Genomic DNA, 16,097 nt, shown 5'->3' with positions numbered 1-16,097 from the left:
AAAAAAAAAAAAAAATTGACAAGTATGCATGTGCCAAGGACCAAATTAGAGGGCTCTTTGGTGCAATCAGTCCAAATTCTCAACAGATTTGAAGGATAATATGTACCAAGAAAAAAAATCTGCTGCTAGACTTGGACAGCAGCTCTGTCTTGCTTCACATTACAAATCTAAAACAGCTGTTCTCAATAAGCCAACATTTTTTAAATCAGACATTGCCTGAAAATTTTGTACAATAATCTGGACCAATGATGGTTCTGTACCCTCATGTTGCTGTGAAACATGACTTGAGCTAAAGGCAAAGACTGGTTATCTCAAGGACAACTGCTTCGTATTAGCAATCAGAACAGTGTATTTAAACTGTCTTCCTGTTGGGTCTCTTGCCTCTCTTTAAAATTAGTTTATTCTTAATGTAGCCCCGCTTCCTTTTGGCAGTCTAAAAAGAAAAACAGAATACATTGTATTAGTTAATTATAATGCTCTAGTATTTACACTGTAATGCTGTGCTTCAAGCTTTGGACTTTTTAAAGTAAATTTAGGTAGTGGGCCTAAACTACTTCATATTGTCCTTTTATTTTAAAATTGTTAAACATATGACAGACTAGCCTCAGGCTACTATCTTAATAAAACCCAAACAAACCCAACATCCTCCCCTTTCACAAAGTTCTATGAAAAGCCATTTGTTGCAAGAGCCACAAGTCCATCCTGCATAGCCCTGTCTCCAGAGCTGTGCTGATGCTAATAAGAGCAAAGATTCTAATTCAGCTTGATTAAGGACACAAAGAGCAAAAATGACATAGAACAGTGGAGAACGTTAGTCTCAAACTTGGAAATGAAAAGTTTCCAGAGAACTGAGTATTGGGTAACAGAGTTTTCATCTTTGAGAGGATGACCAGGTTAAAGTCTATCACTCACAGAACTGTAGTTTAGTGTAAACAGAGCATAACTTATGTCCTATATTACTGATGTACTGTATTAGAGCAACTATTAACATCTGTATGCTTTCAAGGAATAAATTAACATGCACAGGATAAGGGAGTTCTAGCCTTTTTATCCCCCACAATCAGTTTTGGAGCCTGAGTTGGGCCCTAAGATGACATTAAATGAGCAAAGAGGACTATTTAATTTTCTATTTGATGTCCCAAATTTTAGGCTGAGCAGATTCATTAAAATAAGTAAGGACTAATGTAGTAGAGTTATTTTCATTGTTTGTATTTATATCTATGGGAGACCATAAACAGTCAGCTTGTGTATTTCATTTGTCCCAAAGAACAGAATATGAAGTGCAGCTGCTTCAGCACATTTCACATGCAATTGGCTTGTCAGGCTCACCTGCAGGCCACTGACAAAGGGAAATAGAAACTACATCCCTTTAAGAAGCTGGAAAGCAGAGATATTGATTGTAACATTTAGAGTGCACCTTTCATTTTATATGTATATGACAAGTATACATATAAATTCATTTACTACTGATAACTATGTAACCATGCATAGGCAAAGTACATAACCGCTTAAGCCTGTTGAATTTTCAGGGGTTCATGTGGTCAGAATAATTTTGCAAGTTGGAGGTTGGCCAGGAAGATACTGCTCATATAGTTACAAAAGATCCTTTAAGGCTCTATCTAAAGACACCTGGCTGCATTTGCACCCTAGCAACCTGCTGGTTCACTGATAATTAATGGAGACATTTATACAGTATGTAGAATTTACATGTCTCATCCAAATGCTGGCCACACTTTTATCCTGTCTTAGTTTGAGAGCAAATGGGTTGCTCAGCTTAAAGGAATACAGCTGACAGAAGTATGGTTAGGTTTATTATTAACAATTGTTATTAATTATTATTATTAACATTATTCAGAAGCTGTCAGACCAGAACAATGTCAATACTACAACTTGAATTTCAGGTGTTTGAGTGCAAACTGCAATTGGCACTTTATTATAAAGTTTAAACTGAAAAAATGAAGTTCCAGGCCCCCTGGCAATAAAGGCCAATTCAAAATATTCATGTTTAGCATTAAATTATGACTTCAACTCTAAAGGCAAGTTACCAATGACAAGTGAAATGGTTCAAAACAGATTCCTTTCTACCAATCTAATTACAGTCTAATTGGACTGTGCCACCAAAACACCTTACAGACACTGATAAAATCTGTTCAAACATTTTGTATCCATAAAGTATCCTTAATAATTGTATGTTACACATTAATTTAATAGTGGTACTATCATTGTTCACTTGACAAGATTTGGGACTCCTACTTGGGATAAATCACTGCATATCACAGGGCTATCAGTTGCTGTGAAAGATTTTTCCTTTCACTTCCTCTGCAACACCCTACTCCCCCACCAACACTCCACTATAATAGACAAATAATGCACCAAGACCAAAATATGAAATGTGTTTTAAAAAAAGGAACATTTTAAGTGAGATGATTTCAAAGAGTAAGAAGCCAGACACTTAAGTTCCATCAACAAAAGGTTCAGATTTAATTTATTTCATACAAAAATGTCATTTTGAAACTTCTAGGCATCACTATTTACAAACAGGTTCAGAAAGCAACTTCCACATTATTTTTTACTTGGTGAGCCAGTTACTGAAACATGATTGATGTACTTTGGAGAGTATACTTCAATTTACATGAAGCTGTTTAAGATTTGTAACAGCCAGTGACACAGCCTATTGCCAGTTAGCAACACTGTCTTAAAAAAAAAAAAAAAAAAAATCTAGTCTTGTGTCTTCACATGCTCACAGGTTAAGCAGACAGTAAATTAACAATTATTACCAGCAGGCAGGTCTGATATTGGAGACTAATATGAATGAACCGTATCATAAAAAGATCTAGCTAGTGGAAATATATAACTCACCAGCTATGTGATTTACTGTTAAAAACAAATAAAACAGGTTGTTGCCCATTTTGAGTTACTTCACTGGGAACCCACCTTCTTTGACAAATACTTCTGTTTTGGTAAAATGTTGGTTACTCTAGGTTTATGGTCCAATGTCTCTCTGTTGTCTAGTTCTTTCACTTTGTATATTCTTACAAGCCAATGCTCTGATGTAAAGGCTTCCTCCAAATGTTTGAATTTAATGTCCTTGTTGCCGATCTCAGCATTGCGTGTGCGATCAAATCCTGGTGGTGTCCGAAAATCCAGCTATAAAGTTAATGTTACACATCAGTTTGGAAAAAAATATGAAATGCATCGCTGCTAACTGAGCTGTGCTCCAAATTCCCTGGGCTAGACCTAAACTGCTTTAATGGGGAAAAGAATCTGAAGAGATTATTTTCTGTGCAATGTCATTACTGCTCAGAAAATCTTGAAGCCACGGCTTTTTTTAGTCAGCCAAACTAGAGCTCAACTAGTTCTGACAACTGGAAAGGAAACTGATCAAATGACTGATACTTGTACTATGTCTTCTGCATATGACCCAAGTCACCTGTGTCAGTGGTGAGTCTTGTTTCCTTTCTGAATAAGGAAATAAGAACAATGATGGGAGAGCATGAATGTCCAAAGTGCAAGAGCTTGCAGTGCCTTATAAACATGGATGCTTTCTCTCTACCCTCTCTTTACAATGAAAATGCTGCATGGAAGAGTATGAATGTCCAAAGTTCCTTGCGTTGGCTCTATATGCCAAAGTCAGTCCTGAAGTTAAACAGGCATAAGGCCCCCTGATCTCAGAGTCCGACTCACTTATATGAATAATGAATTTAGTGCTGTGTATCAGAAATGGAAGGGCACTCAAAAGGGGAACAGGACAAAGAGAATAGAAAGTTTTATGGACTTAAAATAAGGCAAGTAGCAGATGGGAAAAATAGAAAAGGAAAGCATGAATGAATAACTAAGATTAATAAACTTTATTCACAGATGTAAACCTTAATTTATGCTAAATGCCATTCCAATGGGTGGGAGGAGAAACAGCTATCAAACAAATAGTTCAGACACATTTGTGAGAATCAGGTGAAGCCTTTAGGTCTTAGTAGGGTGCCAATGTGACCCTTAGGGTACGTCTATACTTACCTCCGGATCCGGCGGTAAGCAATCGATCTTCTGGGATCGATCCCGGAAGTGCTCGCCGTCGACGCCGGTACTCCTGCTCAGTGAGAGGAGTACACGGAGTTGACAGGGGAGCCTCCTGCCGCGTGTGGACCCACGGTAAGTTCGAACTAAGATAGTTCGGCTGAAGTTGCGTATCTTAGTTCGAAGTGGGGGGTTAGTGTGGACCAGCCCTTAGTGTTAAAGTCTGGGGAAGTGAACATTTATTTGTTTATGGAAAGTATTTATTTAAGCACGGTTCCACACAAATGAAAAACTATGGCATAAAAAGAATAACTTGAAGTGTAACTCTTCAGCAAGATTACTGCTTACAGTGAATAACTAATTTCAAAGGTCTGCCCGAGGAAACAGAGATGAATACAAAGCAGCAGCAAAGGGTCCAAGATAAAGTCTAGAGAACAACACTAGTACTGCTAGAGCAAATTAAAGATTACATACCATGGTAATAATTTTTTGCAAAAGCATGACATTAGCTTTGCAAATTAAGATAGCACTCATTTCCATCACTTCACTAGCAGAATGAAAGCTAACATTCAATAAAAAAAAACTGATCAAGATGACAACAGTTTTTTTTTGGCCTTCTGTCAAATTCAAATTAAATAAAAAGGGGGATCTATTTAGCAATGGCATAACCTTTTCTCCAAGACATTTGCATTCTCATGCAATTCAAGTTTCATTTGAAGTGATTCAATTCCATACTTCATTACCTTTCTTCAATGCCCATTTGTGTAGTATTGGATTACAAAGAAGAAATCTCAATTAACCAAATTAACAAATGGCAAATTTTTATACTTTCAGAGATACTCGTGATAACCTTATCCTTACAAAGTTGATGTGATCTCATCTCCCAGGGAACTGTATTCTCCAGTTGTGGGAACTGATGTAGGAGTTCATTTTAGCCCAAACAAATATTTGGATCTGAAAAGCAATTCTGCAACTCTCTACCCCGCATGGTCCTAGCAGACAGTTTATAGGTGTCAAACACAATAGATGCTACTGAGAGGTCTTTCTACAAGCAAATGTTTTCAATACCATTTAGAATAACTGTAGAGAGATAGCAAGATTCTGTGTACCTGGGACTTGACAGACACATATCAGGGGTTTTAATAAGGGACTGATAAATAACAGGGGGCTGATGCTGACATTGAACAAGCGAACTACAGATGACTGACAAGAGCTGAAAAACAATTGTAAGTAAGTGGAAAGTTCCAGATACCACTAACCTGCATTTCTCCAAATCTGTAATAGGACATTTTATACATGAGGCAGTTCAGCAACGTTGGAGAACCTGCCTTGTCTACGCGGAACTCTCCCTGTGGAGTGAAGTAGTCACTTTCCTAAAAAAACAAACCAACAAAGACGACTCGTTCCCTCTTCCACAAGATTCTCACTGATGGGATTTGATAAAGTGTGTAAACTGTCTTCTGTATTTTAAATTTAAAGGACAACAGAAAGTGAGGCTCAACCTTAACTACATCATAACAGCTGTGTAACTAAGGCACAGAGGTTGTGCACCATCAGTTTTACTGAACAAATTTACCCCCTAGCTGACATGGTCTTGCTAATCCATTTATTGTATGTAGATGTATGTGACTTGTTTTTGCAAGTATTTCTATAGTAAACAGTTCTTGGAGAACACCAATATTCTGATATATTGATCAAATAAGGTGTATAATTTAGTTGGGCATCTACCAGAATTAGTATTTTATGCTTTATGCACCTGAACTACTATTAATTATTCTGGAATAACATAACTAGGTGTATGGCTATTGTGATATAAGCATGAACTATAGGTTGTATATACAACACACTTGAAACCACACATTTTAACATTTAGGAAATGGAATTGTTGATTGTGTAGAACAATAAATTAAAAAAAAAGTCAAGCAAAGGCCGGTGGTTACTGTCCCTGGACATGTGCTTGAATTTTAACTAACTGAGCAGATTGCTCCCTTACATCTGCTCACTTCACAACATTTTCTTTTGTCTACTAAGACTGTTGCTTGTCTTCTCCTGCAATATTCAAGAACTGCAGAACTTGCATCTTGATTTAGAAAATGTGGCTATTCCCTACCCTACAATATAAGTAAAATCATTTTACTCTCCTATTGGCCCATAGTTCAGTGTGGTAGAAATTCATTTCCTGGAACTGTAGTATAAAAACTAAAAAAACCAGCTCCTTAACAGTAACTCTTTAAATGTTCAGAACATCCCTTTGGTGATGCAGTTCAAAGCTCAATGGTCACACTGTGACCCACACAGGCTATTACAGTAGATATCCTGTGCTTTCAGTAACAGTTTTCAATTCCATAGATGAAACATACTAAAAAATGTAATGCTTTAAAATGACTGACCCTTTAAGACCATATATACTTAAAGACAGCAGACTATCACTCTTTGCCATCCAAACATGAAAGAACCCTAAAAAACCATATGATTGAACACATGTTATCAAATAAAATGGTAATAAAACATATAGATTTCCCCCTTGTGATAAGGTCACACTAGAAAAGTGACATTTTAGTTAATGATGGGATTCGAGATAAGATATTGCCATATGGTACCAAAAAATGGATCCCACAGAAATACTGTATTTTGCCAGGGACACACTACTCCTAGCTGTGTTGTTTACATTTCCACTTACCCGGATATCTTTGGGATGCTCGCCCTCTGCTATTCTCACCATCCACAAGAACTTGTTGATATCATCACCAGAGTAGCCAATAACACCTCCAAAAATAATTAAAACATAATCCACATCCAGACTCCTCATGATCTCATATGCTGCTGTCTCATTTGATGACATTGCTTTTCCCACCTACAATATTACAGGCACAAATATCTTAGTATCTGTACAATTGCTTACCAGCAAGCTAAAGGGCCAGAGCCTCAGCTGATGTAAATAACTGTAGCTCTACTGAAGTCAATGGCGCTACACCACTGAACACAAGCTGAGGTGATGCAGTTCAAAACACATGCATTTACCCTTCACAGACCTTGTTCATCTCATTCTGTCTAAAGAAAACCCATTACTCCTCCATTTATTTGGAAACGGAAGAACCCAATCCCTATGAAAATTATTTTATTCTTCATGGGAAAAATCAGTGTCTGTTGGACTGATCTTTACAGTATATAGGACAGTTATTATACAACTTTTTTTTGCTCTTCTACTGTTTCTTCAAACTACATTTGAATTGCCAACAGATAAAGGAGATGCTGTTTGGCAGAGTGGCCCAGTACACAATGAAAAAATATTTTTAAAAGAGTTGTGATAACTTCAAATCAACAAATTCTTTAACGTGCAACTTAATTTTCCATTTTTCACTTTCATTGAGTTCATTGTGTCTATATAACCAAAAGGCAAATGTTTCAGAGAGGAGTAAGAATGTGTGTGTTTCTCTCTTTCTTTTCACTCTCTGTTCTCCCCCATTTAAGATTTACAGGGTGGAGTCACTTAGATTTAAAAAAAAAAAAAAAAAAAAACCCACCACCAAGATAAGCTCTTCAAGTTCAAACACTACAGATAAGTTTTAGGTCAAAAGGTAATATATGGGGAAGAAAATGAAGTTTATTAACCATAGCCAGAATCTCTCATATAACAGTTGTTTTTTCAGAGTTTAAAAAAAAAAAAAAATAACAGAGTGGAGATATAGAGAAGATACACTTACAAGGTCAACACCTGCACCACTTTAAATTTAGGAAGCTCAACAGTAAATGAAAGTATAGCAATACATCACTAAGATATACATTACTATGGCAACTGTTTTATGTGCGAATTCCTTATGTTAAAATACATCAAAAATTAAAATTTAAAGAATGTTAAGGTTGTTAAGTCAACGACTTAAAAGCTAGGAAATGCCAGACTTAAGGTGACCCATGCAACATTAAATTTGGCCTCCTAATGCATATACATTATGATACAAGCTTTAATTACATGGTCATATACTATTTTTCCCACAGGACCCTTCGTTCAGTGAATGGGCAGTTATCCAGTGTATGGATCCAAGCCTTTTCTCTCTCTCCACCACCATTCAACCTCTGTACTGAATACAGAATGATTAAGATCCACATGGGTATTAATATTGTGCTCTCCCCATAGTATCGGAGTTCTTCACAAATAATGAATTTGTCTTTACAACACCCCTGTGAAATTGGATGGTATTATCTCCATTTTACTGGAGGGAACTAAAGCACAGAGATTACAGCCGAAGATTAGCACAACACAGTATCAAAGCACACGTTAGATTAAGAACTGGCTAAATCAACAGATCTCAAAAATACATATCAATGGGGAATCATATAATGGGGGCATTTCTAGTCACCTTCTGCAGGGATTGGTACTAGGTCTGATGCTATTCAACATTTTCATCAAGAATCTGTAGTAAATATAAAATCACTGCTGATAAAGTTTGTAGATGACAAAGATTGGCAGAATGGTAAAGAATGATAAAGACAGGACAGTCATATCAAGTGATATGGATCGCTTGGTAAGATGGGCCCATTCAAACAAAACATGTTTTAATAAAGTCAAATGCAAAAGTTACACATATAAGAGCAAGGAATGCAGGCAATACCTACAGAATGGGGGACTATATCTTGAAAAGCAGTGAGTTTGAGAAGGATCTGCCAGTCTTGCCCCAGCTGTCTCACACTGGGCATCCAGAAAACAAGGAACACATAACTAGGATCAACTATGAATATTTTTATTCAGTGACTTGTCCTGCATCACACAGGAACTCTATGGTAGGGGCAAGGATAGAATCCAATTCTCTAGGGTGGCAGGCAACCTCTAACCATAAAACCATCTTTCCTTTTCCTGCAATCCCCTGCCTCATTTGCTTCACACCAACTACTGCAATAAATGTCTGGTGGATTACTGCCTCAGCCTCCTTCACTACATAATCCTGATACATTCTCATATCTGTCCATATGCTGTGCAGTGAATGAAGCAGGGTTCCTGTGGGAAAAAATAGCATGTGATCATGTAATTAAAGATTGTATCATAATGCATGGCATCTGACCTGGAAAAACTGAGCCCAAACAGTTAAAGTTTGGAAAAGTTATAAACAAATGAAAATAAGGTCTTATCACAGGAAATGTCAGGCAACCTTAACTATAGGCAGTGCTACCAGCTCCACCTATAATACACAGGACTTAAAATTTCTACTCACCTGAGACGTAGGGAATTTATATATATAAAAATTGTGCCTATCCCTTGCAATTCAGAAGAAAAACATTCCAACTATTAACCAAATGTAACTGATATAATGCTGTTTTTAGAGTAAAAGTCAGCCAGATATTTTGATATTTTTAACCTCAGAGTACATAAAACTACCTTCCTTACCAGGGCTATGTGGCTGTTGTTCCAGGTATTGTTATCAACTAAAGTAGTCCGATTGGCCATTCCTGCTATCTGATAGCCATAGTCCCACCAAGACATTACTCGAGCATGTTCATCTGTATTTTGTCTTAGCCAATAGTATGCCTCTCTGAAATCATCCAGGATGTTCCGAGTGCTGAAAGAGAAGCATCAGTTTAGCCTATATTCAAACTAATGTCAGCGTCAATTTAACCACTAGTTGGCTACTGCTTTGTGGAGATCTAAATCAATGCTCAAAACAATCTGCATACACACATAATTCTTCTAAAGTAAGTTTGCTGATGATATGCACTCAAGAGATTTGATTAACATGATGACAGCTGGCTAGTCAGAAAACAAAACTTTTGAAGAGGTGACAAAATTGTATTTTGAATAGTATATTCAAGTACAGAGTTTATACTTGGATGAACTACGTGCAGCATCTTTTACATTATCTGTAAACATAAGCTAGCTTACAAATTGTTTTTAAATTAAAAGTCAATCAAGTATTTTGATGTTTTTACTTCTGACTACATAAAACTAGTTTTACCATTTTGTTGGGATGGGGGGGGAGAATTAGAAATTGGATATTTAGGTCAGATCTGAGATTACAGAAATAGAATAGAAGAAGCTGAAAGGGAAGGCAAAACAACTCGAGATACCAATCTCAAGAGCCCACCAACTTTTTTTTTTTTTTTTTAATTTGCCTTTAGAAATTGCCTTCAAATATACAGTGCTTTCTTACCCATCATGATTGTATGAAGCCAGAACAACACTAGGACTGGAGTATGCATTGCTAGTTACCCAAGTGCAGTGGACAGCAAACATCATCAACAACATCAGCATCAACATAGTAACAATACTCTTGATGTTGGGACCCAGTCCTTCTTCTGTTTTTTCCTGTTCAGATACGTGTTTCCTCACTTTACCTGCCTGAATAAACACAAATGGAACTGTTACAGCAGCTTAGATATAAAAGATGTTTTTCTGGCCATGGCAATGGACCCAACAGCTTTCTCTACACCATTGCCAACTCACAATATCATGTAAATAAAAAGATCAATAAAGTAGTTCTCCAAATCTGAATATGTACAGGGAGATTTTTACATCCAGTACCATGTAAAATGAATTCTTCATTTAAAATTTTCTTAATAGCATAAAATGCTCACATCAGATGAATGCTTTAGAGCCTTGTTGGGGTGACAGTTGAGTGCAGGGCAAAGTAAGAGGTGAAAATAAGGCCATTGTAGTTGAGAAGAGCTACAAGAATCAAAGCTTGCCATTGTTAAGGTTAGGTAGGAGATATTCCTCTTGCACAGTATTTTGGTTAACTTTATAAACCTGCAGTGAATAGCATGGGTTTCTGAATTCTGCCTCAGAAAAACAAGAACCTCTTTGGTGTGTTCCGGTTTGTTTTAGATGTGAAAAAAGGAAAGAAGAGGCCTAAATATCTTTTTGAGGCAGGGTGAGGTGAGGGAAAGAAGTGGGTATATTTGCTGCAAGAAAAAAAAACAGTAAAGGAAAGATAACCAAGTCTCCTGTGTTACAATACAAAGTTAGTCAAAGCCACAAATATCAAGGAGCCATGTGCTGCCATCTTCCTCATAAGCAGGAAAAACGCAATGTAAGGTTTATGAAGATGATCTTTTCATAAAATATATAATCCTTTATTTTTCACTGTATTTGAGAGAAAATAATGGCAAGTTTTTGCTATTTAGAAAAAACAAAAAAACATTTGCATGGCAAATAAAATATTCTGACTTCAATTCAGCAAGCTTGTAATTGTGTTATAGCCTGCACACCACTTCCTGGTTTGTGAAACCCTCTCCAGGGAAGCCAAAACACTAAATACATTTTTCTTTAATCCTTAGACCGCTACATAATCTCCTGGGGTAAAACTGACTTTCAATAGGATTTAGACTTCTAAATTGCTTAGGCACTTTTGAAGTTTGTCCCAGGTGAATAACTCCTGTAAGGAAAATGGGTCTGAGCACTAGGAGATTAGAAATGGTTGCTTAACTACAGAGTCATTCTCACTCTATTTCTCTGGTCAAAGAACTATGCATTGCCACTATGAATGACAATGAATGCCAGGGGAAGACAGTGAGAATGACTCTAGAGTCTGGTGGTAAGGCGCTCACCCAAGATGCAGGAGGCCCAAGTTCAAGGCCCTCCTCCAATGGCTTCATTTATCCAGAGTGGAACAGCTTCAACAGGAAAGACTGAATGAGAACCTTGATAACTCTGAGCTAAGGGCCTGATTCAAAGACCATTGAAGTCAGTGGAAAGACGAACTGGGTCTCCCACATCCCAGGTGAATGCCTTCACCAGCAGGCTGACATTTCTATGAAGGTGGCTCTCCCCACTGCCACCACCTTCTCTTCCTACAGCCATTTGGTGAATGGCATCTAAGTCCTAACATTTTTTTTTGGCTGAAACTATTTGGCAAATTCATGTCAAATCTGTGCTGGCTAGGAAACAGACGTACATTCTTCATAGCTGAAGCTTCAAATGTAGCCCTAATTAGGGCACATTACCCAGAGATAACAAAGGCAGGTCTGAGCATAACTAAGTCCATATAAACGACAGCAACAATTACAGCTACTAGCTAGACGCAGATAGGACAAGCATTATGGGCTACCACTGCTCCATCGGAGCCACGATGGATATGATAGAACTCCCAGTTTACAAGTTATCCTTGTATTAGGTGGGCATATGCCATCAATAAATGGTACACTTGTACCACCAACCCACCTAATTCCTCTAAATGTTTTTCTCTACCAACAAGCAGGTTTGTAGTCTTGTAAGGTTTGAGCTGCAGCCAGTTTGCAATTAGTTTCTCGAGCAGGCAGGGGGAAGAGAAGTGAGACTGCAGAATTTAGTTTTGCTGTAAAGGAGATTCAATCCCTGATCCAAAACCAACTGAAGTCAATTGGAGTCCTTCAATAGACTTTCAATCTGGCCCTTAATTCAGAGTTACCAGCTTACCGATAGTATGCTTTGAAAGCATAAATGTCCTTTAGTGTCCTCATATACACACTAAAATGGGTGACAAGATAGAATCTGTACAGCTAATCCTTTAGGAAAATGAACTTCCAATCCTACCTTTCTGGGAAGAAGGACCAAATACATGGATTCCCAAATGGTTACACTTGGGTGACTGCGGTGTCTTATTGGTGGGTGTCTGTTCTAAGCGTTAATATTGAATTTCTTGATGCCAGTGATCCCGACCTACAACAGTAGTTTATAGACAGCTGTAAAATATACTGGGCAAAAAATAGGCTATGTTCTGACCTCCAGGGTGTTTCCCAGAAATAGCTAGAGTAGGAAAAAAAAGCCTGCAATGCAATTTTACTGTATTTGTGTATTTGGAATTCAAGGTCAGCATCTGCACACTGAGTTAAGACACACAGTTCAGGGAGATACAAGCTCCTCTGCACCTCTATCCTGACCATCAGCCTTCTGCTTTTTCCACTGTTGTGCCTCTCAAGACAAGGTTGATAGTTTTATCAAACTGTTAAGAATGAAGTCAGTGTGTTTAAGTAAAAGTATGTAGGGCATCTGGTTTAAAATAATAATAATGCTTCACACATGTACACGACTTCTCATCCAAGAAGTGACAATTCCACGAGGTCCTATATCCATTTTATAATAATGCCTTATCAGACTGCAGCAATCCTTGCTTTAAGAGGAAGAAATTCAGCCCGTCAAAGCTCTGACATTGAAGCTTTGAACCTCAGACTATATTGCTCCTTGTTATGAAGGCCAATGAAAAATCTGTAAGGCTTAGTATAAAAGTGCATAAGGATATATCAGCAATGCCTCGGAATCTCTTTTGCTCACCTTGTCATACAGGTTGCCTGGGTTTCTTTTGTCATCCTCATCACTGCTGTCTTCTATTGGTGGATTTTCCCTCTTCATATCATCACCCAAATAGTGCTCAAACACATTGGAGAAAGCAATTGCTGACAGCATACAGACCACTGGAGTCAAAGTCAACATCAGACGAACCATCACACCAGCAAAGTAAACAGCACTGATTGCATACAGAGCGACTGCAGAGACAGAAGTCCATTAATGACATTTAGAAAATAACATTCAGCTATTCTCAGAAGAAATTACTATGTCATTAAATTAGCCTCAGAAATAAAGATATCATCTCCTAAATGGGGTTGACAGCATCTTGGTATATAATGCACATTTATAGCACACATCTTGTTAAATATTGTAAAAAGCTCTTATTGAATAGTTTACAAAGACTGTGTTACATCTACATACATCCCTTTTATCCCCAAAAGGCTTCTTAAAAATCTAACTTTGCAGCTTTTAGTGAGAATTAGAGCCGAGTTTTGATATTCATTAACAGCTTGTGGTATTTCACCAAAAATGCGCTCTACATGAACTGGTAAAAGGAAGAAAATTGTGTAATTTCATTTGATAAAAATACAGCAGAATGGCTTTAGACTGGATATTTTACTGAAACAGAAAAATCAGGTTACAATTTGTAAGGAATTACATAAAAACTGATGTGAATGTAAGTCATGACATATATAATCACTCCATGAGATTTTGCAAATCTACAGGGGGTTGTCAACCTTTCATTTCCAAGCACATACCTCCAACCACTTAAACATGTTTTTGCTAGCAATATTGTAAGGTAACCCCCTCACGATCCCCCAGTAGAACAATGTTATCATTCTAGAATACCTTTATAATAGTAAGAGTGCTTTTCACAAGAAAAAACGCAGGGAAGGGAAATTGTTATAGCAAATATTATTTAGACATTGTTGCTAGGACAGTTTCAACCATGTGGACTGTGTCATAAATGTTAATAATTTATTGTTTATAGAAAAGGAGATCTGCAATGGAAATTGTTCCAGACCTTCACTAGTTTAATTTTGAAATTTTGAAATTCACTAAGGGATTATATGACTTAAGTATTAACTAAAAAATGAGGTCCCCCCCCCCCCCCCCCCCCACACTCTGGCCTCGTTCATGCTGGATCAAAGGGGCTGGAGCAGAATTAAGGGACCTTGAAAGCCCTGATTTTGGCTGGTACATTGAACCATATTAAGAAATTTAATATTTTCAGTCCTATCTCTTGGAAAATATTTTATCATCTCCAGTAAATCAAATTGCTATAAATTGCGTTCAACGCTATGTGGCGACAGCAAACTTTACAAAAGTGTCTATCCAACAACACAGTTGTTGAAGCCTTCTTCTAATACAAAATGCATATCAACTTTATTATGGGATGCAAAGCACACCAAACAAAGCAGAACTTTGATGAAGACAAGATTCTAGAAAATAATTTGTGAATATCTTCTTACCAAAGACTCTTTCATCATTGATATTTTTGATACAGAACCACAGCCCTGCTGGGAAAGTACACACGAGAATATGCAGATCAAAAAAGAAGGAAACCCATGTTGTAGGCTGATGCTCAGACACAGAGGCAATGATCGGGATGTGAATTTTCGCATACCTTGTTTAAAAAAAATTCAGTTCAAATTATTTTGAAATGATGAAGTTGCCAAAATTATATAAATCAGAATTCAAAAGCAAATTTAAAAGTAAACATTTTAATTTAAAATGTTAAGACTTTATTCAGCAGAAATTTGAGGTACCTTTTCAATACATAATATGGTCCTATATCTTATGATATTCAAAATAGAATTATTCACACAGACTGGACATATACATTTAGCACGCATATGCAAGAGTGCTAAAAACCTGCGTGTGAGATAACTGTCAAAGATTCATGTACGTTTTGTGCTAAGTCTGTACATATTGCATAGGTATAACTTAAAGGTGTCCTATTTTTTTTAAAAAAATCTGTCCCCAAATGTTAATGGAACATTTTTAATGATACCGTATGTTATAGACACAAGTGTCTCAAATCTCAGTTGGGGAATATTTTTTTGGTTCAAAGAAAGACTTCCACAGAAGTTAGAATCTTGATAGTTTTAAAATAGTTGCCACCTACCTATCTACAAACATCTAAAAGAGGCAACATTTTGAGGAAAACCCTCTCAATTGTCAACAAGGGAAAAACTTAGTAAAATGTCAATGTTTGGAACTATATTGGTCACAGTTTCAAGACAGGTTATGTAAATGCTCTCTCCAAACAGTTTGTGGAAAATTTATATATGAGCTTTTATCGATGGGAAGGTGGGATGGAAAGTGTGTGTTTTATATTTCAACAGGACAAATAATGCACAAGTCCTCTATCCCTACTTACCCGGTGTCCCACAGTGAATAAAACCTGCCACTCCATGGAGCAATGTAACCTGAAAAAGTCAAGGAAAAAACTAATCTGCTTAGATATTTAATTATAATGATTTAGCTATTTCTTCAGATGTCTGCATAAGCATATATTACAATGAAAGTTTAAAAGTTAAAAAAATGTCATGAAAACCCATATAATTTATAGAATTATTTCTGTCAAATAGACATGCATGTAAACTGTGTATCATAGCAAAACTAACAATGATTCTCCTCTTAAGGAGCTAAGAATTCTCAGCCTTACAGGACTTACACTATACTGTACAGTTCAATGTCATCATCACTCACACAGCTCAACAAATCATCAAAAGGTAGAGTAATAGTTAAGACACATGTTCCAAAAATCAAAGACAGTCTTTAGCGTTTGGAGAAGGGAGTCATTCAATCAAAATAAAACAGAACAGAC

General features: G+C 36.9%; 1 protein-coding gene across 1 annotated transcript in view; it reads right to left on the bottom strand.

Moving 5' to 3' along the window:
• STT3B (STT3 oligosaccharyltransferase complex catalytic subunit B) overlaps positions 1-16,097 on the bottom strand; it is an 81,193-nt gene continuing 65,096 nt past the window's right edge. Inside the window, exons 8-16 of the mRNA XM_034760841.1 lie at positions 15,648-15,696; positions 14,737-14,891; positions 13,250-13,461; positions 10,152-10,339; positions 9,392-9,563; positions 6,692-6,865; positions 5,271-5,384; positions 2,935-3,147; positions 1-433 (exon numbers count right to left, since the gene is read on the bottom strand). Of these exons, the coding sequence (XP_034616732.1) occupies positions 353-433; positions 2,935-3,147; positions 5,271-5,384; positions 6,692-6,865; positions 9,392-9,563; positions 10,152-10,339; positions 13,250-13,461; positions 14,737-14,891; positions 15,648-15,696 (1,358 nt within the window). The 3' untranslated portion in view covers positions 1-352. The remainder of the gene's footprint in view (positions 434-2,934; positions 3,148-5,270; positions 5,385-6,691; positions 6,866-9,391; positions 9,564-10,151; positions 10,340-13,249; positions 13,462-14,736; positions 14,892-15,647; positions 15,697-16,097) is intronic.

This window comes from Trachemys scripta, chromosome 2 (assembly GCF_013100865.1).
Source record: "Trachemys scripta elegans isolate TJP31775 chromosome 2, CAS_Tse_1.0, whole genome shotgun sequence".
NCBI classification, from domain to species: domain Eukaryota; kingdom Metazoa; phylum Chordata; order Testudines; family Emydidae; genus Trachemys; species Trachemys scripta.
Note: the sequence above shows the minus strand (reverse complement) of the source record. Positions and strands in the feature narration are given on the sequence as shown.